We start from the raw sequence: 25,479 nt of genomic DNA on the forward strand, positions 1-25,479 counted from the left end.
AGTGTCGTAGAAACGATGTCGGTGACTGTGAGTAGTCCGCCCCATGCCGTCCGTTCCGTGCCGATATAGTCTCATGGCCATCTTCTTAAAGTGTTTGATTTGGATGCAAGCTTCTAATTTTTACGGTTTACTTTGCCATTCATTGTGTAAAAAAAATCTCCGTCACTGTCACTGGCGTGGTGCCAAGTTTTTACTTTTGTAACAACGGCGTAGCAAGCACAAAATTTTGTACACTAATTCCACTAACCTAGCATTAAAACTTCGTATCTGTGGAAAATGTACAAACAATTGGATTTCTCACTAGATAGAGCTTCAAAACACATTTTTTTTTCTCTCCAAGCGTTAAGGTTGATAAGTTTTTGATAGAATGTCTCTTTAGTTTAATATACAGTAAGGGATCGTGCGTTATTCACAAGCAGGAGAGGAGTGTAGGTTTTTTGCGTTTCGGTGCCTTCGCACCGAAACGCAATGTCCTGGCTTTTACCTTCAAGCATGCATGCTTGGTTCAACACTGTGTCGCACACAATAAGACCTTATATGGCAATACGTTCTCAAATCCTTGTATAGCCGTTGCCTTATATGGCAAGAGAGCAGGAAAAGGCAGGCACGCCAGATTTGCATGTGACACAGGACGGCGACCGCATGTAACTGCTACAACTGTTCGGAAATATCATTGCATTGTGGTTTCGGACTTTGATATCCTGAAAAATGACCATATTACATCTATTCCACAAGATTGCAGAAGAAAAAAAATGATTTCGTCAAGAAAACGAGCAAAAATCGGCATAAATGATACCATATAGTGAGGTTATAGCATTACGTCCAGAGTAAATAGTTACGTACCGCAGCTTGGCCGATCTGACAACGCGAAGCACTTCGGACCCAGAAGATCCGGGTTCGTCTCCGTGCATGGATTTTTTTTTCTTTTTAGATATTGAATATCAAAAATATATATTGATATTATATTAATATATCAATATCATATTTATGAATATCATTTTTTTCATTAATAAATAAAGAAATATTTTATATTTGTTATTTTTAAATATTCATTTAATATATACAAGGCCTTTGTCTTATGAACAGGACTTCATAGATTCCAAACCCGGCATTCGAATTTTTCTGTTCATTGTAATGGAAAATACCGTGCAGCGGCTCCTATGCGCGGTAAGATGATTCTTGCAAAACACTCGCCACTAAACTTCTATCCCCGATGTAAACAGAGGCTCTTGGTGTTGTTTGCAAAACAGCGATTCTTTGTTACAGTAGCAAATGCTCCATTGTTCAGTATCGACTTCATTCAGACAAGGACATTATATAGGAAGGACTGAGCACACAGAAAGTCCCCGCTGGGCGCTATTGTTCAGACCCGCTAAGCCCTGCGGCGATCTATTGTTTCCACCCTCCGGCGGCGCTTCTTTGTTCTCCGCCGTCTGATTTGAGCGTTCGCGCCGAAACCCGGCGAAGGCCATGCAAATGCGCCCGATCGTGACGTCACGCTCTCCGATGCTGGCCGAACGACGGGCGAGATGCCTGTAGTTTCCGCGGATTTCCTTATATGGGAAGCAAACGTGACGTGTGCAGACGGCACCATCATCCGGGGAAGACGTTGGCGGCCATTTTGATATGTGATCGGGCGCCGTGCGACCAAGATGAGTGAGTTTACAGGCATTTTTGTCCATGCGTACCTATATTTTCGTCTCAGAAATATGAAAAATATTCACTACTTGATGTATCTATAAGAATTGCTTAACCTTTTGAACCAAAAAAATAACGCTTTTGCCTGAAAGCACCAGGCTTGGGTGTCCCTATAAGAATATTGTTGTTGTTGTTCTCGGCTAACTTTTGATGTTCTAGGCACATGAGTTTTGGTCAATTTTTGTTCCAGTGTAATATTCGTAGGAAATGTATTTCTTGTGATATGATCGTAACGCCACACGGGGAATGTGCACAGTATACATCTTCATGCCTGGTAACATGTATGTAGGTTCCCAATCTTTATATCGAGAGGATGATCGACTCCCGATTTTTTTTGTATTTTGCAGATTGCAAACTTCCGTGGAAGAGCCATGACCACCAAAGCTACGTCCCACGATACAGCGTTGCCGAAAATACCACGTAGAGGATAAATTAAAGTTTACGCATCAAATATTTGTTTGTGAATCACGCTCCAAGCTTAACCAAGGTTCTGTTTTTACTAAAATACTTGTACATATAGAATAAATACATGTATGTCTTGAATTCCCAAATCTCCAGTGTGATATTTTCTTCTTCAATTTTCTAGCCGGTATTCTAGCTTGACGCAAGGTAAGTGTTAAAAAGATCTCCCCTCCCCACAGTTCGGTTACGCCAGACCAAGGAGGTTTTATATTTAGTTTTGTGCGTTTTTTAGGACTTCCAGCTCCTCCGTTTCTTCACGATCGTCTTGCAGCTTGAAAAACACTCCAAAAGAAGTCCTCATCGCCCGGTCAAGCCATCTGAATTTGTATTATAATAGTGGGACGCTTGTGGCCCCTTGGAATATATGCAAATCTGGGGGTAATTAGTATGTAGGTGTCAATTATTTTTACAACCATGAACCGAAGGTTCTTGAATAGGGACTGGCTGTGTGCTCAGTCCTTCCTATCCTATATAATGTCCTTGATTCAGACAACACGGACGTGGAAAGTGGCGCCCCTCGGCACAAAACTATGGGAATTTTCATGAATTTTAGCAAAATTACCCAGGAAAATAAGGAAGAAATGTTGTAAATGCGGAAACCAGAATAATACGGATGAGGTAGCTGTTGATTTGTTTGACATTTGGTAGTCATTTTAGATAGAACCTTAGCTGTTATGAACTTCTATTTCACTTAATTACCATAGTGCTGATGATTCAATGGTGCTTTTTCAAATTTTATGTTTTATTGCGTGCCATGTACATAATTACATTGATAGCTTTTATAATGAGCCTATTATACATTTTACAAATAAGCACAAGTTGTAGGCCAAGACCAGCTTTTTCAAAAGCACTTAAGTTAAGTGACGTAACTTCAAAATTGCTTTCCCCAATCTGCCTTTCTCTATTAAAACAGTACTCATTTCCCAAAATGACAATTTTTCTTATAGACTGAACAGCCCTTGAGTGACTTCCTCTGGCAGATTTTACTTCAAGTAAAGGGAAAAGACAATTCACACTTATAAACGTAGCCGAAACGCCAGCTTTTTTAAAGAGCTCTTGTTTTATCTATGACTCCGGGTAACAACTGCCCAATTGATTTCTTGCACAACTGACTCAAGATCAAATAGATTGTATCTAATGAGAACGAAGTGTCATCCATACCTGCATTTTACCGTTATTACGTTAATCTTTAAATCAGATCGAGGCAATGTTAGAGTGAAGAGTTATTGCAAAAAGGAGCGTCACATAACCGGGGTGTACCGAGAGTCTTGTGTACAGGAGCGGGGAGTTGCGTGCGAACGTTACCACGTGCGGCTGAGCGGCACACCCATAAGCTCAATCATGGCAGCCAGAGGCAATCTAACATTTTACCTAATATATCTGTAGACCCACAGGTGACAAGATAAAAAATGAAGTGAGTAAGAACTGACAGATATCTTCTTCACGCTTTAAGTCTATCATCTAAAAGGCCCCATTTACAGCTTGAGGTTGGCAGATATAGTACTTTAACATGCTCACGTGTGTTTATGTGTCTGTTTACTGATTGTTCTTAGTGTCGTTAAACGATATCGGCGCCTGAATCGTCCGTTCCGTATCGATATAGATTCCATCTTTTCAAAGCGTTTAATCTTAATCTAGGGTGCTAATCTTCAAAGTCAGGGATTTTACGACCTTTCAATGTTACACAATTTTGTCCTACACTGCCACTGTCGTCGTGCCAATTTTCTAATTTTCGAACGAAGGCATAGTATGTACAGAGTTTGATCGGCTTTTTCTACACAACCCATACACTAGCATAGCCTTTGTTTCTGTGAAACATGTACTGATAATTGAATATTACCAGGATGAAGCCGCAAAAGGCTTTTATTATCCCTCTTTTCCCCTAAAGTTTGATAAAGTAATTGAATGAAATGCCGTTTAAGCTAAATGTACAGTAAGGGATTGTGCAATATTCACCATGGTGTAGGAGAGGGCTCCGGGTATTTGGTAACACTTTTTACATGTCTCTTTCCCCACGACACGGGACCCCTACCCCCCCCCCTCAAGTTCGAGTACGTCTTTCCTTCCACCCTCTCCTCCAAAAAATGAATTGAGAGGAAGCGTCCACGACCTACTAAATACTGTACACTCCCCGAGCTATGGCCCCTACTTTCGACGATAATTTTCCACTTAATCGCAGAATTCTATTCATAACTAGAGTTCCACGACCTCATGCCTTCGCCAAATGATTTTAACCTTTATGCCTGACATATTAGGAGTGTTTCTCATGAATTCTAAATCATACCAGTTGATTGTCTTAAAATACAACATGTCCAAAGTATGAGCTTAACAAATTATGAGCTTAACAAAGGTTATGCTAATATTCATCATCAATGATTCAAATGAGGCCCTTATTAGCCTAATTTGGTTCAACGATGTTCACATTCACATAACGTCCCGATGCCACCAATTATTAAATGTTTGAAATTGCCGTCATTTGCCAGTGTGGAACTATAGGGATTTCTCATTACGTATGCAGATTAGGCCTACATTTGCATATTTTCTATCTATCACCATTCCACTCTTCCTCAGTTACAATTTGAACAGTCATATCATGGAACAAAGCGGATTTTTAAAGTTGCCTCATTAATTATGCAAATAAGAAGCTGATTTGCATAATTATCGTCCAATCATACTAAGCATCACACAAGCTATTTACATACCAAAAATCATGACCATCCATCAAGGCCATCTTGTTATAGTATTTTCTCATTAATTATGCAAATGAGGTCTTCATTTGCATAGTTTATATCAATTAATATTTCTCTCTACCTCAGTTACATATGTCACATGTTTCAGAGTCCTATCATGGAATTTGGCGGATGCATAAACTTTCCTCATTAATTATGCAAATTAGGTACTGATTTGCATAATAAGTATCTAAACATGTACATCTTCACTCAAGCTATCTACTTACCAAAAATCATTACCATGCATCAAGCCCTTCTTGAGTTATTCCCTTTCAAAGTCAGACACAAAACCTGCTCCTACAGTTCTAAAAAAGCCGCTATGGGGTCCAATCCCACACAACTTACTCTCTGTCCAAAGATCTATTCACCTCTCAAAAATAAGTTCCATAGCATGTCCAGAACACGAGATATCAAAACAGGAAGTTCGGCTGCAGTACCATAAGAAGCCGCTAGGGGGCCCAAAATCTAATCGTTTTCAGGTCTCATCAAAACCTACCAACATACTAAATACCAAGACAATCCATCCAGGCATTCTCGAGTTATTCTGTGCCATTACACACAAACCAAAAACGCTACCCTCTGCATAACCTTCTCGGCGAAGGTAATTACAAGCCGGGCACGGTGTGGGGCATGAGGAGTTGCGTGCGTACGTGTCTATGCCGCGCCCCACACCCACAATTTTGATAATGGCTGCCAGAGGCAAAGTGACATTTTGTCTAAAACCGATTTTTCTACCGTTTGTCTTTTAACCGCGGCTTCCCCGCATTCTAATCTTTACATCCTATCTGAATTTACCAAATATACAAGTTTAAACTTTTTATGATTCTCACATAATTCTTGTCACTTGACCGAGACTCAGTGGTTACACAACAAATTCTACGAAGTCCCTCATGTATGCATACAGGGAGAATAATTTGATTTGTCTGTTATTCCAAAGCGTAAAAAAAAACATACGGGGATATGTCAGACCTTTGGTCACTTCAGATTCAGGATATACTCACATTGAGCCACTGCGACAAACTGACAAGTTCTCTGTACCAGTTTGAATGACAACAACAAGAAGTATTAGTGGGAATTAACGTATGCGTACGTGACTTCGAACAGCCACAATGAAATGGGTCGTTAAAAGACAGGGACTTGCCGAAGTAAATAACAGCCTTTTTTTCGTAGCGAGGCAGTGTCAGTGATGTTTCAAACAGGACCGTCACATTACTAGGGTGTACCTAGATCCGTCTTGTAGGTCATTTCATCCTTATAGATTGGTGATACATGAGTGAATTAGACCAACAAGGTACAAAACATGTACCTTAAAATCTTGTCACCCATTGTTTCCATCTCCGTAAGAGGATTTAGAAACTCATGGAAACTGATTCAATGAATGTTTGAGATTACCTCATTTGCAACCAGTATGATATTTGTGAAATTTACTTCTTTATTAAGAGTGGTCGACCCACCATTCAATCCGAAAACGCCTGGCGTGTACGTCGTCATGTTGACCTAGTCTTCAAAATGCATAAGCCACGCCTACAGACCTTTACTTGATTGACAGATACTGGTAACACCAAAATATAATTTACTTGGTATCACGCTCACTGAGTCATTGCCGCGGAGACCTGGCCGGAGTTACAGCTACAGGTCCGGAGGTGACTTGATCAAAAAGATGAAGTGAGTAAGAACTGAGTAGTATCTTCTAAACGGTACTAGTTACTGCTAGCAAGAGCTTTGCAGGTCCAGTTTGTTGTAATGCTCAGGCTTGTTTATGTTCCCGTTTATTGATTGTTCGTAGTCTCGTTAAAACGATGCCAGGGACTGTGAGTGATCCACCCGATTTCGTCCGTTCCGTACCGATACAGATTCCCGGTGAACTTTTTTAAGCTTTCCTTATTGCAGACTGCTAATCTTCAATGTAATGCTTCGGTCCGAATTTGAAAAAAAAAAAGAGCCCCGCCGGGTAGTTCACGGGCTGTTTTTGCACTTTCGGGCGGGACCAAGAGCCCTATGGTCCCGTCGGACACCCTGCGGTTGCCGGGCTATTCTGGACCCGGTCGAGATTCTGAATCAACTCAGACTTAAATTGAACGCGGGTCCGGGCAACACATAGATGCCGTGAGCTAATCGTGCCCCGGTACGCGGCAGTCCACAGGAACAAATTTGTCTTCGAGGCCCGGTCAGGGCTACACCCCCAACGGGCACCAGCGCAATTGGGACCGAAGTATTACACGGGTTGTTTCATTGTGTAAAAAAACTTCCGTTCACTACCAATGGCGTGGTGCCGATATCCTACTCTTAAAAAGACATAGTATGCGCAGAATTTGGTAGGCGTTTTCTACCGAACGTATTCACCAGATATTAGTATAGCGTTTGAATCTAACGGTGGAAACTGTACAAATGATTGAATTTGTCACTAGAAGTCGCTAAATAAGTGTTGATTTTTCATAGGATAGAATGTCGCTTAAGCTGAATATACAGTAAGGGATTGTGCTGTATCCACGAGCAGGAGAGTAGTGTAGGTGACTGTCCGGTCCAATTTACCTATAATTGAGGGTAACAACTTTTACATGACCCACCCCCGCCCCAAATGGATTACTGGAGCAACCCGACTCTAGATCATATAGATCATAGCCAATGAGAACAAATTGTTAACCGCGTATCCAGATAGACTTGCCTGTTACTTTTAATCTTCAAATGATATTAATGTCAGAGTTGAGAGTTATTGCGAAGAAGAGCGGTGATTTACCAGGGTGTACTGAGAGTCTTGCCAGTGTGTACAGAAGTCAGTTGCGTGCGTGCCAGGGGGCACGTGCGTGCCAGGCGGCACACCCATAAGCTTGATCATGGCAGCCAGAGGCAAAGTAACATTTTTTCTATGAACCATCTTTTCCTCCTTTAGTTACAAATACAAACCATGGCTCTCTCACGTCCTCCTCTATACATACAATCCGAATTTAAAAGCTTCAAGTTTAAACATTTTATGATTCTTATATCAAAAAAGATAACTGGGGTCAGGCTCAATGGTTGAACAAGTCACTCATGCATGAATGAACAAATAAGAATTTGAATTGTCTGCTCTACTGAAACCAACAGAATTTTTTGCGGATGAGTCAGACTTCTGTTTTGCCAAAGATAAAAGATTCTAGCTACACTCACATTGAGCCACTACCAGTAAGAAACTAATATGTTCCTTATTTGTTCGTATGTCTTGAAATAGCAACACGTATGAAGTAGGAATTAATTTGTTAGTGATTTTGAAGATTATCTACGGCAAATCTAGCATCCACAATTACAAAATGAATAGCATATGTTCAGAAGTTACCAAGGGGAATTATACTATTTGCTTATTGTTGTCTTGAGTCTTGTGTTTTTTCTACAAAAGTCATTTTTTGTTTTGTGCAGTCACAAATTAAAGATTATGCGATAGTTCGTTGCATCCACTGATCAGTGACTGGCACGTTTTCTGCCACAGTACAAACCCGTGCATATCTCCATAAATCAGAGCTAATGATCTGTCATCATACCAAATGCTTAATCACGCAGACTTAAAGTGCAGGTTATACTATTTGCCCTATATGCAGATAGACATCTCGCAAAATAATGGTAGGTGCAATGTTTCAAATATTTTTCTAAGTGTGGCACTACTTCATATTTCCCACGTTTAGACAGAGTTTTGCATACTTCATTTATTTGTTTGTTTGTTTGTTTGTTTGTTTGTTAATATTGTCATTCTCGAATAGGACTGTTTAGCCATAGCCGATGCTGTAGGGCTGATGAGAATTAGGATTTTATTATGGTGACGGTCAATACTGACCGACGGAGGCCATAACTATATGTTTGTTTGTTAGCTCTGTCAAGAAGCTTACAAATACGTTTTAGGATCTGTGCTCGTCAGTTTTGTTTCTTTCTTGGGAAAGGTTCTGATAGATTTACAGGGGATCACATTGATCAAGTTCTGCCTTCCTTTGATTCGACTTAAGTGAAACATGTCAGCAAAATGTAGAATACATTTTCAACATTTCCTCGTCATGGACAATAACCTTTTTATATATACAGTGCCAACTAATTCTCGGTTTAGCAATGTTTTAACATTTCTAGTCAACAGAATTTTGCAACATGTAACAATTTGCTTGTTTGCACTTTCGATCCCTGTGGATATCTTGGGTATTATTAAGATTGTGCTAGTTTTACAAGTATTTATATTCAATAACGTCTGTATAGTAGAGAATGTGGAATTGATTTGCTACATTTTATTGTCATCTATAATATTATCCTTTAATGGCTTTGGTATTATAATAGCGAACTTAGAGTTACGTTAAGATATCTGAAATAATATATAAACTATATACTCTGAAAGACTGATTGTAGCTGCACGGTGTTCAGACGATTGCAGCAGTACACATCACACAGCTGATGATGATGATGATGATATAAGCTGAATGCTATGATGACGATTTCTCCCAAACATTCTTCTCTTTGGTCACTGGCTTTGATTCGGCATATGCTGGGGGAATTCAAAGCAGGGTCAAGGAAGTAATTCAATTTTTCTTCTATGGTTTCAGAGGGTGCCTGTGGCTGCTTACAACAGCTGTCCTTATTTTGCAGTTGGACGCCCAAGGTAAGTTTTACCCAGGCAACTGGATGTCACATGTGGAGTTCTACTGAATTTTAGCTAGACATTCCTCTTTGCTGTAGAAAAAGATGCAGAAACATCACAATCCATTACTTAGTAATGATGTTGAACAAGAACTGATCCTTGCATTGATTTAAAGTCTACATTTTGACGCCATTCTACTTCTGTCCGAGATATTTTTTTCCAATGCATTGTACATTGTAAATTACCTTCTAGAATTCCAACGTTCCTTCTTCGTATTAGAGCTTACTTGTAAAACTTCATGGTAGTGTTGGACTGCAACATCATATCTCAGTAACATTTAGAACATTTAATGGTCTAATGTTGCTGAGATATGATGTTGCACTCCTACACTACTCAGACTATGTCTACAATATAGCTTTGATAGAGATCTGATTTGACTCAAACTGCAAGCTTAACTTTGCATGCCTTTTTGATTGTTTTCCCTAGCCTAGGGATGCGATAATATGTTTCGTCAAGAACAGTGTCTACCTATATATAGATGTAACAGGACGAACAAGTTAGATTTGTTATCTTACTCTGTTCATTTTACGTATAAACTGAAAGAAATGCCTGGTCCACAGTTGCGAGCAGAGTGAAGCGTCAGAGCATCAATGAATGCCTGAGCAACCCCTGTCAGAACGGGGGTACATGTCTGGATGGACAGAGCCAGTATACATGCCTGTGTACGCCCGGATGGACAGGGACCAATTGCGATGAAGGTAGGGCTAACTTTGTCTCTTGTTATCCTGGCGACAACCCTGAAAAAGCATATATCCATGAAAATGACATGAAGATCAACAAATGGTAATGTTTACCAATATGATACCAAAATGATATGATACCAATTTTTTTCTAATTGTATTAATTCATTTGATCTTTTGCTTGACTTGATGATTAATAGTAGCATTGTATAGGTAGTTGATATGTGTAAATTGCAATTGTTTATGTATTTGTCTGTCCCTAACCGTTGACTCTCAAACATCAGCCATGCTGCCTCGAGAGTCAGTGTAGTGTGCTGTGACACTTGAAAATAAATAAATTGTCAAATTGTAATATGTATATATTATGATTTTGTTATTAGATAAGTCATTTATATAGATATTGTGTATTAGATTCTGAAATGTAGCTACTCCTCGGGGTTCGTCTATAACTACAACATACTCTTCACTTGAAAGTTCATCTGCGTTTGTAGAAACTATACAAGTCTTCACTGTAATTTCCAACACAAAAATTGGACTTACCCAAATTTTCTACTGTACAACACCAGTCGTTGTCAAGTAGCAGTCGAAAATGTTGGTAAGTCCAATTTTTGTGTTGGAAATTACAGTTAGATTAAAACTTGTCTCAAAACATACTCTTCAGGTTGCATGTCTCAGTATCAGTTCATTTTTTTCAGACACTTGACGACAACAATAGCTGCTTTAATTTTGTCTGATAATAATCATATTTCTGTCCCAGTTCTGACATCCCCTGATAACAGGGGAAAGGAGTTCATGCTGGGATTTATCGAGAATTATGATGCTGCAATTGAGTTAGAACTCTTCATCACCAGTGCCAGCACAACTCCGACACCGGTCACCGTCTCCGCCCCTGGAGTTGGATTCAGTCAGCAGCTGACAGTTTCTAGCGCTGCAGTCCAGGTGTGTTAACGCAAGAGTTGTATGTTTAAACTATAAGAACGAAATCGATCGGAGGTATCCTGGCCTGAAACGACTAAAAACGGCAAAAGTTAGATCACTGACATAAATGTGCTCCAATTACTGAAATACTATAGTTTTCTAGGGATACTGTATATATTTAAAAAGCCATTTCTTAGCTAAAGAGTATGTCACATCTTTAAAGCTTTTTTCTTTAAAATATACCCCTGTCTTTCTTTGTGATGCTTGTCGCGCGCTTTGTACTGAACCTTTAATGCTGTTGCAGATTGTGAACATACCAACATCTCTAGTAATGAACCTCAATGAACGGGCTCGGAAAGGTGTACTCGTCACTGCTGACACTGAGGTGATCGTCTATGGAGTCAACAAGCGTTCGCACTCAACAGACGGGTTCCTTGGACTCCCCGTGGATGTTCTGGGTAATGAGTACTACGTCGCATCGTACACACCACTATCTCCATCTGAATTCGGAATATTCGGAGTGTATGATCAGACTACAGTCACAGTTATTTTTAAAAGTCCTACCGTGTATCAAGGCCAATCGTACGCGACAGGGAGCTCTATTACCTTCACACTCGACCGGTTCGACGCCGTTCAGTTTCAAAGTGGTTCTGACCCAACCGGATCTCATATTGTATCTGACAAGCCGGTATCCGTCATGTCTGGAAGTCGATGTATCAATGTACCGGTGGGGGTCACTGCCTGTGACCACGTGGTGGAACACATTCCTCCCGTCAGCACCTGGGGTGAAAGATTCGTCACCGTCCCCCTGGCGGTCCGCACAGGCGGTGATATCTTCCGAATCGTCGCTTCCGAGGACGGTACAGACGTGGACGTGACAGGCCTGCCCGCTCATTCGATGAATTCTGGTGAATTCTGGGAATTAGACATCCCTTCAAATTCGTATCGATCAATTACTTCTACTGCTCCAATCATGCTGTTGCAGTACAGCAAGGGACAGAGTGCCGACGGCATCAACACCGACCCGTTCATGATGTACGTGCCTCCAATCGAACAGTTCGCTTCTGACTACACGTTTGCCACAGTAGATTCACCATCCTCCCCCTACACCAGTTACGTCAATATCATCATCAAGGCATCTGAGACAGCAGGCCTAAGGTATGACGGGAACGCGCTTCCTTCTAGCACCACGTGGACGGCAATCCCCGGAACAGATCTGGTCGGTGCACAGCTCCACATCGCAACGGCAGGGACGCACAAGCTGAAGCATCTTTCCGCGATCGTTCAATTTTCCATTTTCTACTACGGATTCGCGTGGTTCGACTCAGTGGGCTTTCCGGGTGGACTTCGTCTAGCCAGTTTCTCGAACGACTGCGTCATGACCGTACCTGTGGCCGGGGATGGAGTGGACAACGACTGCGATAGGCTCGTGGACGAAGAGTTGCTGAACGGCAGGTAGGAAGTTCAGAGGACCACCTCATACATTTGTTCACTTAGTTGGTACAGATGCTACAGTACGGGAAGTGTCTGAAATCTAGCTTAACATCGCCTTAAGGTGACGGTTGCTCAAGCAATTGGATAGAGTTCAGAAACAGTCAGACCCTTCAGGTAGCACACACATTACCGTTCCGGTTTTCGTCAGTGATCAGTCACTGAAAGGTAGTGGATGTTACTTGAAAGCTCGGACCGTTTCCTAAATCTATCCAGTTGCTTGCGTACCTGTTACCTTGTGGATATAATTTCCTACATGCCTAACCTTCAAAGACGAATCGAAGTTAAGGGAGCACATCCTAGTTTATTTGGGGTTTCAATTGGACGTACTGTCTCTTCCAGGGAATTATTCCGAAGTAAATTAACTGTGTATGGGTCGAAAGCCTATCCCTTTCACTTCAAGACCAACTGAGTTTTGTTTCTTCAACCTCTCTAATTTTGACAAATTATAAGAAAAAAATCAAAACTTTTACGTCAAAAATGATTCGCAAAATTTGGCATTTTCGTGTATGATAAAACGAGAAAAACTTTTTGCAGCAGTAACGACTGATGTTGTTAGAAAGAGGAAAACCTAGTGTATAATCGAGCCAATTATAAAAGAATGCTAGTATCTAATATTAGTTCGACGCACATTATGAGAAATGTGAACTCAAATGTGAAACTGCCCCTCGAAACCCTTTCGTCACTTTTTTGTCGCACACTACCTCGGACCCCGGTCGCGGAAGAACTGGGGTGTGCACCGTTAAACAATTCATTGACCGAAGCTGTGTTATTTCTTTCCGTCCTTTTCGACATTGGTCTGTCCGCTGAAACCTACCTTTCTCTACCAACAGGGATGACGATGGCGACGGTCGAATCGACGAGGACATAGCTGACGTCAACCATGACGTAGACGAGTGTGCGCTAGGCTGGGACGAATGCCACGCCGACGCAGATTGCATCAACACGCACGGTTCCTACAGGTGCCAGTGTCGTACTGGGTTCACCGGCGACGGTCGGAACTGTTGGGGTAAGTGAATGAAAAGACACTTTTTACACAACCAAGAGATTCATTCCATCGACGTTTCGGTGACCATCTGTCACCTTCTTTAAGGCAATTCTGACTGGTTCACATAGTAATGCAGCACAGGTGTTGCTGCTTATACATAATGAGATGCATTCCCAAACGCAACATATTTACATATGTACAATCACAGGAGATGGCATCTCTATGCGGTCCCAAACGTACAGAAGTGTAACACATACACAACTATCGATCAAAAAACAATGCAACGATTGTCATCTATTTCATAAGGATGCGGTCCCAAATGTGACTGAGTCTATATCCCCCCTCATCACGGTTCATGACTGGAGTGGATTTCCTGATCCTACAGCCTCCTTAATCCAACGTCTTAGTCTATTGTCCTCTCTGTCTATCACCTTGGCCCTATCCCAGTCTATTGCACAGTTGTTTCTAATGATGTGGTCTGTCACTGCTGATTTGTTTAAGTTCTCTTCCTTCTCAGTTTCTTTCTTCTGTGCTCTGGTGTACCTTCCCACCTTGGTGCTCTCATCTTCTTTCCTGTGTTCTTGGTGTAGGTCATTCATAGCCGTGAAGTCGTTCCAGTGTGGCTTGTTCGATGTGATCTTTTATTTGCAGAACTATACGAATATTTGATGCCGTGCTCTCAATTCCTTTGGCATGTGGCTGTACAGGTTTACTGTATCATTCTTCACTATTACCTTTCACCGGGTTTTGACATCACTTAAGCTTATCATTTCTATAAAGATAAAATTAATGAATGTATGTTTATAGAGCGGGCCATCTGTCGGGCGTATGGCGACCCTCATTACGACACGTTTGATGGGGCGCTGATCCACTACCAGGGCCACTGCACCTACCGACTGGCACAGAACTGCAGGAACGACAGCCTCCCTTACTTCAACGTCGAGGCTGAGAATGAACCACGCGGAAACCCGGCCGTCACCTGGGTCACAGCGGTCTACCTGGACGTCTTCAACGTCAGCATAGCCATCAAAAAGAATAAAGTTGTCTTTGTGAGTATATCTATTGTTTTCTATAAAGTGTCTATCGTTAATATGGGGTACCGACACATACGGCGCACATGTGCAAGACAACACGACATCTGCGCAGCAGTTAATTGCACATTGTTTTGACAAAAGAGGCGTGGACCAGTTGTCTAAAGTCAATTAGAAGCTTTATAAATCTAAACCCTAATGCCTTATGATGTTATCAACGAATATCAGTATCTAAAGCGTTGGAAACTAAAGGGGAGGAACCAGCTACAGGGTTCATACCCTTTAGTATCTTGCTTACTTATTTTTGAAATGATTTTTTTCCTGGGCAATTGTTGGTCCGAATTGTCCAGTTTTCTGCTAGGAAGGACAGAGAAATCTGGCCAAAATATGTGACTTTTGTGATGTTTTGATCTCGGATTGACCTCTAAACCATTTTCTTATGGTTGAATTGATATAATAGGATGGGGGTGAAATCCAGGTCTCATCTGAAACTTCTATCTTTATCTCGTTAAAATGCTGGAGTTGAACTCCTGCTTTTTTTTTACTTAAAGTAACCTGACAAATCCAGCTTTGCAGGGGTGGTAAAGATTTGAGGTTTAAAATGTAGATACATGTGTTTTAAGTGATTGTTTTTGACGGCTTAACCATGTGTGGCATAGGAAAGTCCATTTGGAGGTCCCTCCCCTGAAGGTTGAACCCGTCTGTATTTCTAAATGCTTTGTTTTTGTTATCTCAAGATCGACCTTGTCGAGGTGATTCCACCCGCTGACCCTCACCACGAAGTCCGGGTCAGGCAATCCGGGACTTTCGTCACCATAGAAACTGACTTCGGGCTGAAGGTGTCGTTCGACGGGTGGCATCATGTCGAGGTCATCCTACCGGCGACGTACATGAGCGCCACCTGCGGTATCTGTGGGAACTTCAACGGCATGACAGCAGATGAGTACCTGATTCCCGACGGCACTTTGGCTGGGGACGTGGTGACGTTTGGAGACTCTTGGAGGGTTCCAAGAGAGGGAGACCCTGACAGGTAAAAACATGTCCGAAATGTAGCAAAAGAATGTCTAATGCATATGTAAGGTGCATTGTCCTCCTCTTGTAGATTGCCTTGATGTAACACATTTAAAGGACAAAGCATACAATTGGGCCTGGTTTATTGGATACTATGGATGACATCCTCTGGAGACCAACAAAAAATAATGCGAGCGTGCAATTATCATTTTTCTTTTAAATTCCTTTATTGTGAAACCTTTGTGGTCTGCAGGAAGGATGAAGCTCCAATGTAAGGTATATGTATACTAAAATATAGGTTCTACAATTGTTCTTTTAAAAACCTTTCTTTGACTTTGGAACTAACCTTGGTGTTCTATGAAATTATTATTCATTTTCCGTTTTTTTTTTTTCAATGTACAGCATGTATTTGCCCATTTTGTATTTTGCAGCTGCTTTTTACAATTAACAGTATGGCCGAAAACTTTGACGCGGGCGGGGTGTCATCCATATGATTAAATCAACATGGCCTTGTTAGTAATCGCTACAATTCTCTATCACTCGCTAGGTGTGACAATACTCAAGAACCGGTGTGTGATGGAGAGATAAGGGACATCGCCACCAGGATCTGTGCGATCCTGAGTGATCCGAACGGCGTGTTTGAACCCTGCTTCAACGTTTTGAACCCGGAGGTATGATCACGGATCTCACTGTGTTAAGCCCCCCTCTCACTGGACCCTTGGCACGCTGGCGGCGTCGCTGTGTCCTAAACTGGATTTGTGTTACCCTAGCTTGACTTTATCATTCAAAACGTATACGTATGAGCAAAAAGACAAAAGTACACACAAAGCTTAAAAAGATGTGTTTTTTGTCCTTGAAATTCGTTGAGTGCTTTGTCCATTCGATTGGCCGCAGCGACGCCGCCTGCCTGCCGCGGGTCCAGTAAGAGGGGGGGGGGTTGCTTTACAGCGCGGTCATATTTGTCGTAGGCCGTCATGCGAATTTGATGTCCTAGAGATCTCAATCAGGCTAAAACAGAACCAACGGCCAACAAGGCTAAATAACAGTAGTTTCCTTAACAAGACTTTTCTGAATTTTATGAGAAATGCATAATTTCACGAAGAATACCTTCAGGCTAGGATCGTGGGACACTTTAAGACAAATTCGACCGGGTTCTCATAGTTATCACACAGAGCATAAGAAATGTATACGCGTATGCAATACAAAACAACAAAACAGACTTAGGTTGTGATAAAAACTATAGAATTAATGAAGTACTCTATTAAACGGATAAATGATAAAGTATGTGAGTCAGTAATTACAAATTGAGAACTTGCTTGTTAATCTTTTGTTGTTCCCTTTGATAAAGCCGACGCACGAGTCGTGTGTGTATGACGTCTGTGCGCTGATAGGAGACAGCGTCTCTTTGTGCACAAACCTAAAAGCATACGCCGACGCATGCGCAGAAGCGGGCGTCAACGTAGGGGCATGGAGAAACGCATCATTCTGCCGTGAGTTTCTTCCCTTTTTGTTGTTTTCCTAGCAGTCGTAATGTTAAAGGCATAAACATTGATTTACGTGTTCACTTACATGTAAAGGGTACAGTGGAAACAATATAGTAGTACACTTTCAACCATTTCTCTATTATGGTGGGTGGTAGTTTTTTCAAATGCTTATGAGTGATATTTTGGGAAGCTTTAATGGTTGAGTAAAATTGAAATCACAAACTTGCTGCGTGACAAAGCTCCGCAAAGATCATCAGAGGGCAAGTAAACGACTTGGACGTAAGACCTCCTAATGCTGGGATCACATTTCAAAAACCGGGGCCTAGCCGGCCTGTTTGCGGGATAAAAATATAGAATTATTATGATCATGACTATATCATTTTATCCTTCGTGTGTTTTGTTGTCTTTCATATGGCAAAAGAACCCAGCACACATATCGAGAAGAGTGACGTGGTGTGCTTGGCCAAACCAAGGGGCCAAACAACGCGAGACATTGTGAAGCCGCATTACACTACCACTAGCTAATTGAAAAGGCATCATGCTTCACCTCAATTGAGGATGACTGCTTTACCGTATGATACTTTTCATTCCCGCAAACTACTCGGCCGTGCGACGGTTTGGAAACATGACCCTGGCATAACACAAGGCTATCTTTGTACGTATTTTCCTTTCTCACAGCCCTGCCTTGCCCTGTGAACAGTCGGTATAACCCCTGCGCAAGCGCATGCCCGGCTACTTGTACAGACGTGTCCGCACCTGACTACTGCAACCGCACATGCGTCGAGAGCTGTGAATGCCAACCCGGGTACGTGTTGAGCGGACAGGACTGCGTGCTGAGGGAACAGTGTGGCTGCACCAGGAACGGCAGATACTACATGGTACAGCTCACTCATGTTATCCCTTACTGAAAATAATGATCCTGTATATTATGCACCAGGAACGGCAGATACTACATGGTACAGCTCACTCATGTTATCCCTTACTGAAAATAATGATCCTGTATATTATGCACCAGGAACGGCAGATACTACATGGTAAAGCTTACTACACCATATTGAAATTACTCATCCTATAAACAAAGACCCTCCCCCCCCCCCCCACAAGGCTGCATTATGGGTAGAAGGACACTATGGAACGGTTGCGTCGCCATCGTCTTTTGTTTTGGATTATTATTTGCTTCAGTTCATGATCGACACAAAACTCATTGAGATCAACTCAGCTTTTGCGTTACACTAACTAGACATGTGTTTGTTCACCATTGAAATCATAGCTTTGGTCACCTTGGGCATATGCCTGACAACTATTCTCTAAGCAGAGGCTTCGATCGGGGGCTAGGATTGTCCCTGATTTTTAACGAGGGCAGCGTTAAAAATCCCGGACACTCCTACCACCACCGTATGTTCCCCCACCCCCGATCGAAACCGTGACGGTCTGCTTGGAAAAGACAAAATCTCTACCATAAACCTTAAGACATCACCTTAATCTTGCAGGTTGGTGACACCTGGGGGGAGGACTGTGACCGACGCTGCACGTGTGTCAGTAGGAACAACATTCAGTGCACTGACGTCAGCTGCCACGCCAACGCCTACTGCGGAATTCGAAACGGCGTCCAAGGATGTCATTGCAACAATGGGTACATCGGAAACGGAACACACTGCGAACGCAAGTCTCTCTGTCTTGTTTCGTAATAGCGAGATGTTATATCACACCTCACAGCAGACGTTTGGTGTAGCTAGAGCATAAAGAAGTATCGCTCAGCGTTTCATATCATTTAGTTCTCATATTGAAATTCTTTAGAATTCCAAAACGGTGCAACGATATGCGTTCATAAAGCAGACGGTAGATACAGCAGAGCGCTGGCGAGTAAAGATTTAAACAAACAAACAAACAAACAAACAACATGGCGGCGCCCAGAGGCTTCAGCAAAAACAGTACAGATCTTGCTGCAAAACCATACCGGTTTTGCTATCGCAAACCTGTAAAAACATCTACAACGTGTTTCATGTAAAAGTAACTGAGCACATATGTGTAATTTCGTCTGTTATAAAATAAAAATTTTATTCTGTAAACTCACAGTTTTCGACCCGTGTGAAAGCCAGCCTTGCCAAAACGGTGGCCAATGTGTGGACAACAACAATGGTGGATACCGGTGCCATTGTGTGGGGAAATGGACCGGCACTAACTGCGATGAAGGTAGGCACTAACTAGCTACCGATCCTGAGCGCCATTGTAAGATCATTATCCTTCTGTGTGTGCCTGTCACAGGGTAAGAGTTATAACTGTTACAGATAATGTTACAAAAATGTCCATCAAAAACTGTACGACTGAGCGGAATCTTGAATGTTTGCAGACCCATTTATACAGCCGAAATGCCCGCATCTACATTCTCTACTGTTGACAAGCACATATGTCAACGTGCATCATGTAAGAAGAGAGAAACTCGCCACCAAAGACGACGTATTGATCCTATTCTTTCATAGGTGCCTCGAACACGTTAAACAGCCTCATTACCCTACACATTGGGTACCTGCCTGTGGCACTGGCTGCAAATACACCTGATATTATATTATAATACACCTGATATTATATAGTCGCCGCCATTATTTCAAAACAGCACACAGCCTCGTGTTCGTGCAACATCTCGCTCGCTCTCGCATGTTTGCGCTCTCGCGAGATTTAGACTCGTGCTTTATATGGTTAAGATTTAAACGTGATCTGCTTACATGAAAAGTTATTTTTTATCATAATGCAGAGCATATTCTAAAAGATTGTCAATGATAAACAATTGCCCCACTCGTTTAAGTTATCTAAACAGATTGTCTAACGCTTTGTACAGCACGAATCTTCTACATGTTAGTTTTCTGTTGATTTTCTACTCAGAGGAGTGGTGTATTCTCGGTTTTCTTCCCATACAGTTGTAAGGAATGGTGATTGACCATTGGCCACAGCCCGAAGTAGGATAACTTAACATTGTTTATGTAGTTATACAGATGTGGAAAACACAGCTTATGGGTGCACCGGAAGAAGCACACTTGGGATATCGCAAAATGTCGCTAGTTGGCGACAATCTTGTATGGCGACATTTTGGGATAGCACAGCTTACAATATTCCCATCTCCCCAGGCTCCACGTGTACAGCGTCAGGTGACCCGCACTACTGCTCGTTTGACGGACGAATCCACCATTTCCAGGGACCGTGTAGATACACCTTCGCCAAAGACTGCAGCAACAGTTCCGACTTTAACGTGGAGGTGCAGAACCATCCCATATCCGTCTCCCCGCCTATCTCCATCACAAGTGCGATGTACGTGGAGGTGTATGGATACGACATCTCAATTACGGCCGGCCGAAGTCTTCACGTGAGGCACCATTAAATATATCTTTTAAATGTAGATTATTATAATATAATAAGACAATGTCGTAGTCTTAATTAGTTTATTTATCTAATCGCTCCTAAGAGAATAACTACAATGAAGTGAAGAAAAAAAGTATTTCAAGAAAGAAAAAGTTTCAAAAAAGAGCAGAACTTTAAGTGCTTCAAACAAATATTAATCATAATACAAATGTGATCATTATGAGATGAAATAAGGAGCAAAATATAACGGAACATATGGAATCAAGCCCCCATGTTGTTTTTTTCATCAGTTTAGGTCAGGGGTTACTGGACGAGTCCATTCACGGGTGGATATGTTATCAAAAGTGAAACTTTGTGTACATTTGGCAAACTCTTCTTTGTTTTGCTTACAGATTAACGGCGTTTCCTACACTCCGCCTGTGACCCTGGGGATGGGAGAGGTTCATATCTTTCTGTCGGGAGGTTTCCTCGTGGTGCAAACGGATTTCGGACTGGAGGCGTCTTTCGATGGATATCATTTCGCAAAGGTAAAGATAACACTCTTTTTATGTGTCCTCAGATCATAAGAATGGAATACTGTTCACTTAACTTACAGAATACAACTTAAATCAGTTGCAAATGTCCAATTTCACTGTATGCAGTCAAAGTAACTCAGCAAATAGTTCAAACTCATTATCATAATTACCATTATTCACTCCGTTCTGAGTCATCATTATAATCAAATTTGAACTACAACAAACTTTTTTATTATGTTGTGTATCTGCTATTAAATCCATTCCTGTACATGTCTTGTGCACGATACCTATGCCAACTTATGTGAAGAGCTATCTTCTTCGTTTCAAAGCATCCTTATTTAATTGAGGTGAAGCATGGTGCTTTTTCAAGTAGCTGGCTATCTTGAAGTCGGCGTGGCGTAACGGTTAGAGCGTTGAACTCGGAATCATTAGGTCCCGAGTTCGATACTCACCATGCCCCGACGTTGTGCCCTTGGGAAAGGCACTTTACACGACCTTCCCGGACGATGGAGAGTCGCCCACCGAGCCTATTCGGCTAATCTGTCAAACTGTGTGCCAAAAAACACACTGCGGATTTGGTTGCCGATGTGCCAACATCTAGCACATTTGCCACTGAGAACCTTTATTTTTTTTTTTGGGGGGGGGGGGGCTATCTTGATATATTATATTCTAACATGGAAACCTTCCACTCTTTTCACAGGTGTTTGTACCCGGGGAGTACTCCGGAGTGACCTGTGGCCTCTGCGGTAACCTCGACGGCGACCCTAACGACGACTTCATGACGTCATACAACACCATCACCCCAGACGTGACGGTGTTCGGAGACAGCTGGTTGGCTGACCCACCAAGGTCAGTATCTCTTAAACTCACAATGGGATATGTCCCATTGACCACCTGCTACAATGTATCAAAACATCGTGACCTATGATATACATATCGTTTCAGACAAGGGCTCGGTGTTTATATTTATTTATCTATTTATTTATTTGTTCGGCTGTGTACAATGTACAGCAGCCAAGGCTGCCCGACTAGCTGTTGCTATTACAAGGGGCCGGTGTTTAGATGAACGATAGACGTTGAATAATTCGGTTCAAGTACTAATATCAAGGACAAGGTGTCTGTAACGTGTGTATACGCCTGGCCTTTATAGTACAACAGTTTAAGATTATGCTGTCACATTTATTTGACCCATTATTGCTATAAAAGGCACTGATATGGCGTTCGTAGTAATGCATGGTGCCTGTAGGTCATTACTCTTCAGGCCTCTTTCCCACTAGACGGCGATCGCTGAGCGAGCGTATAGCCACCAAAACTGGACTTGTGTGACCCTTGGTTTTGTAACTGCAATATGGTGCATGGTGTAAAATTATGATTTAAAAGGCGACAAGACATGCAAAAAATAATTTCTCTAATTATGAAATTGTAACAATATCATTGAGCGATACATCAGATCTTCGCAGCGCTTTGTCTTCGCTTTGAGTGGAAAGCAGTTGTTACAGCTAGGACATTCTAGTTGGATATATCATTTCCAACCGTTAGTAAAAAATACACTGATATTGGGGTATTATAAATTAAGTCCATTACCCTTTACAACAATTGTATTCTAATTTGTTATATCATTATAAAACCGCGTGGGTGTAACGTACGCAGTATAGAAATCCCCTCAACCCGACAATTGCCAGGGCTGGCATACAGAAGAAGCATGTGCAAAGCGACAATTGTCAGATTAGGTTTAAAGTTTATCATTTTCTTTGACTTAGCTGCCCAGTAGGGCCAACCCCTCCACCACCACCAAGCTGTGACGACATCCGAGCCACAATAGAAGGTCCGACATCCTGCGGCCTCCTGACGCTCACGAGCGGGCCGTTCAGATCCTGTCACCGAGCTATCAACCCGATGAGTTACTTCGACGACTGCGTGTTCGACATGTGCGCTTGGCGAGGCCAGAGAGGGCTTTGCGAGAATATGGAGGCGTACGAGTCGGCCTGCCGGGTAGCAGGTCTCTCGCCTCTGGTCTGGAGAACTGCAGATCGCTGCCGTAAGCAGGCTAAAACTCATTGTTTGCTAATTTCATTGAATGATGCATCTGATTTATATTGATTTGGGAGGGGGGTGCTTGGACCTATCGGTCGTGGTCCACCGTCAATTGTACGTGTCGAAAGAGCTAGCTAGGGAAGCGTCTGCAAACTTCTGTACATAGCATATAGGAGATTCTTTTCGTTTCAGTGTCTGTAGGAAACCTTCTTCAGAGCTTCTGACTGGAGTTCTGTTCTCACCGCTATAAGTAGCCGATGTAAGTGGGGCTTTTGGGCCAGAACGTAATCCCAAACGTGGCTGAGCTTGTATCCCCCCTTGTCTCGCCACCTACATCGGCTACTTATAGCGGTGAGAAGCAGTACTCCAGTCAGAAGCTCTGAAGAAGGTGTTTGACAGACACCGAAACGTCAGCAGGTGAAATTAATTGGTTGTGTGAAAAGAAATTCCTATATCCTATGTTCTACCAACCTAATGAAATTATTTTCGAGACTGAACATAGCGTTACCCTTCCTTGTCACAACCAATTGAAGATCAATTCTTCAATGAGCTAAACTGGTTCGAGATCAATTTCACCTACTAATATTGACCGTAGGTGCTGTCGACAAGTTGCATTTTGTCGTGCATTCGGCTGATCTAATCACACTCTATTCTCCTACAGCTATGACCTGCCCGCCACACAGTACGTACTCTCCGTGCATCAGCGCCTGTCCGGCCACCTGCTCCAACCCCCGGGCTCCCGACTTGTGTGTCCGGTTCTGTGTGGAAGGGTGCGCGTGCCTACCGGGATACATCAGGAGCGGAGAGGCGTGCGTTTCGGCCGATCGGTGCGGGTGTTTCCAAAATGGAAGATACTTTGAGGTAACGGAATTTCCTCTTCACAAAACAGAAAATTGGTAAATTTTGTAGATAAACAGTTACTGTTCTTCAACTCAAAGTATTGACTCACGCGAATTTTCGCCCGAAATACTCGGTCTTCATCAGCCATCTGAACGAAAGGCTGTGGTTGCACTTACTTAAGGTACTTGACATATGTCAGGTGCAATTCTCCATCTACATGTCACCTGAACCACCATGGCTGCCCAGAAGTCCCTGTCCTGCATAGCCTTCCCCATGCCGTCAGCTGTATACTGGTGTCTCTTTTCAGCACATCTAAGTATGTTAGTGGTTGTCTTCCTTGCCTTCTTCTCCCATGTGTCGGGGAAGCATAGCGCTAAGTCGGAGAATATTAATTATTTCCTTGCTGTTTCTAAGGCAGTGTCCGGGACTCTTATAAGATAAGTGTGACGTCAGCACTGGGTCAAAGTTTTAAGATAAGTGTGACGTCAGCACTGGATCAAAGTTCGTCGGAAGCCTGTATCAACCCCCGTTCCGGTCAAGAGAACGTTGTTGTGTCCTGATGTAGATGGCCTCCTTTACTTCTCTATCAAAATAGTAAAATCAACTTATTTCTTATAATTCCTCTCATTGTCAGTGCTGATATCATTGTAGATACTACCAATGTATTCGTGAGTGTATAAAGCTTAAATGATTTCAATGTCTTCTAGATTGGAGAAACTTGGGGAGATGGCTGCAACCGTGTCTGCACATGCGTCAGCACCAATAACATAGAATGCAGGAACGTGGAGTGTGACGTCAACGCCTGGTGTGGTGTTCAGGGCGGAAGGGAGGGATGTCACTGTAACCCTGGATACAACGGCGACGGAACAAGCTGTGAACCCGGTTAGACCATATCAAAAATCTCTCTAGTTTGTCTTATTTTGCAAGAAAGACTAGTGAATCCACCAGTTGGATTCCAGCTAAATTTCCTCATAGTCTTCGCCTAGAATTTTGCAAATTGAAGATATTTTCCAGATAGTGGTGGCTACATGACTTGTGCTTTCGTATCTTTACAAGAATCGAAGTTAAGAACCCGTTTAGTTCGACTGGCGTCGGTTCTCCCACGACTATTTATTAACAATCAATGTCATCCTAAACTTAGCTAGCATTGTTCCTTTCTGAGTCTTTCAGTAACCAAATTAAAGCTTGAAATGGGACTATTTCCTTATGTATCTTAAAACACGTCGTTGCTTTGACAGACGTGGCGGTCTGCAGTGCATCAGGCGACCCTCACTACTACCTGTTCGACGGAGGCGCACACCACTTCCAAGGACCGTGCAGGTACACCTTAGCCAAGGACTGCGGCAGCAGCGACTTTAGCGTGGCCGCACAGAACGTACCGATCCCTTCGTACCCGAGCGTTTCTGTCGTGCGCGAAGTATTCGTGGAGGCACACGGCTTTGTGGTCGGCATTCACCAAGGAAAGATTGTCACGGTGAGCAACGGTCTTCTTCATCTTTGCTTCAGGGGTAATTAAGGGGTTTAATATATAGCCGTGGCTATTTCTTTATTTTTATTTTTATTTTTTTTTTATTTTATTGAATTGCAACATGCAAT

General features: G+C 42.3%; 3 protein-coding genes and 1 long non-coding RNA gene across 4 annotated transcripts in view; all 4 read left to right on the forward strand.

Moving 5' to 3' along the window:
* Window positions 1-438: 438 nt before the first annotated feature.
* Window positions 439-2,241, forward strand: LOC136444852 (uncharacterized). Its single transcript, XR_010757340.1, has 2 exons — window positions 439-1,656; window positions 2,046-2,241. It is a non-coding gene; the product is annotated as an uncharacterized lncRNA (long non-coding RNA).
* An 8,807-nt stretch (window positions 2,242-11,048) lies between these two features.
* Window positions 11,049-12,225, forward strand: LOC136444291 (IgGFc-binding protein-like; the record flags this gene model as incomplete). Its single annotated transcript, XM_066441804.1, has 2 exons — window positions 11,049-11,156; window positions 11,440-12,225. A coding segment is annotated over exon 2 (759 nt), but the record flags the coding sequence as incomplete, so codon positions are not given.
* Window positions 12,226-12,232: 7 nt separating this feature from the next.
* LOC136444292 (zonadhesin-like) lies at window positions 12,233-18,843 on the forward strand. The gene is made up of 8 exons (XM_066441805.1): window positions 12,233-12,590; window positions 13,460-13,635; window positions 14,422-14,699; window positions 15,383-15,675; window positions 16,204-16,327; window positions 17,005-17,146; window positions 17,819-18,018; window positions 18,631-18,843. Exons 1-8 carry the CDS (start codon window positions 12,514-12,516, stop codon window positions 18,826-18,828), a joined length of 1,488 nt encoding a protein of 495 aa, XP_066297902.1. The 5' UTR covers window positions 12,233-12,513; the 3' UTR covers window positions 18,829-18,843.
* A 306-nt stretch (window positions 18,844-19,149) lies between these two features.
* LOC136444538 (zonadhesin-like) overlaps window positions 19,150-25,479 on the forward strand; it is a 36,307-nt gene continuing 29,977 nt past the window's right edge. Inside the window, exons 1-8 of the mRNA XM_066442137.1 lie at window positions 19,150-19,333; window positions 20,263-20,498; window positions 20,887-21,021; window positions 21,710-21,858; window positions 22,770-23,047; window positions 23,705-23,904; window positions 24,591-24,765; window positions 25,122-25,357. Coding sequence (XP_066298234.1) covers window positions 19,165-19,333; window positions 20,263-20,498; window positions 20,887-21,021; window positions 21,710-21,858; window positions 22,770-23,047; window positions 23,705-23,904; window positions 24,591-24,765; window positions 25,122-25,357 — 1,578 coding nt within the window. The 5' untranslated portion in view covers window positions 19,150-19,164. The remainder of the gene's footprint in view (window positions 19,334-20,262; window positions 20,499-20,886; window positions 21,022-21,709; window positions 21,859-22,769; window positions 23,048-23,704; window positions 23,905-24,590; window positions 24,766-25,121; window positions 25,358-25,479) is intronic.

This window comes from Branchiostoma lanceolatum, chromosome 11 (genome assembly GCF_035083965.1).
Source record: "Branchiostoma lanceolatum isolate klBraLanc5 chromosome 11, klBraLanc5.hap2, whole genome shotgun sequence".
Classification (NCBI taxonomy): domain Eukaryota; kingdom Metazoa; phylum Chordata; class Leptocardii; order Amphioxiformes; family Branchiostomatidae; genus Branchiostoma; species Branchiostoma lanceolatum.

Coding starts and splice junctions, on each gene's coding strand:
- LOC136444292 (XM_066441805.1), top strand. CDS start 12,514: ATGACCGTACCTGTGGCCGGGGATGGAGTGGACAACGACTGCGATAGG. Junction 16,328..17,004: donor TCAACGTTTTGAACCCGGAG/GTATGATCACGG, acceptor CCTTTGATAAAG/CCGACGCACGAGTCGTGTGT. Junction 18,019..18,630: donor GGAACGGCAGATACTACATG/GTACAGCTCACT, acceptor TTAATCTTGCAG/GTTGGTGACACCTGGGGGGA.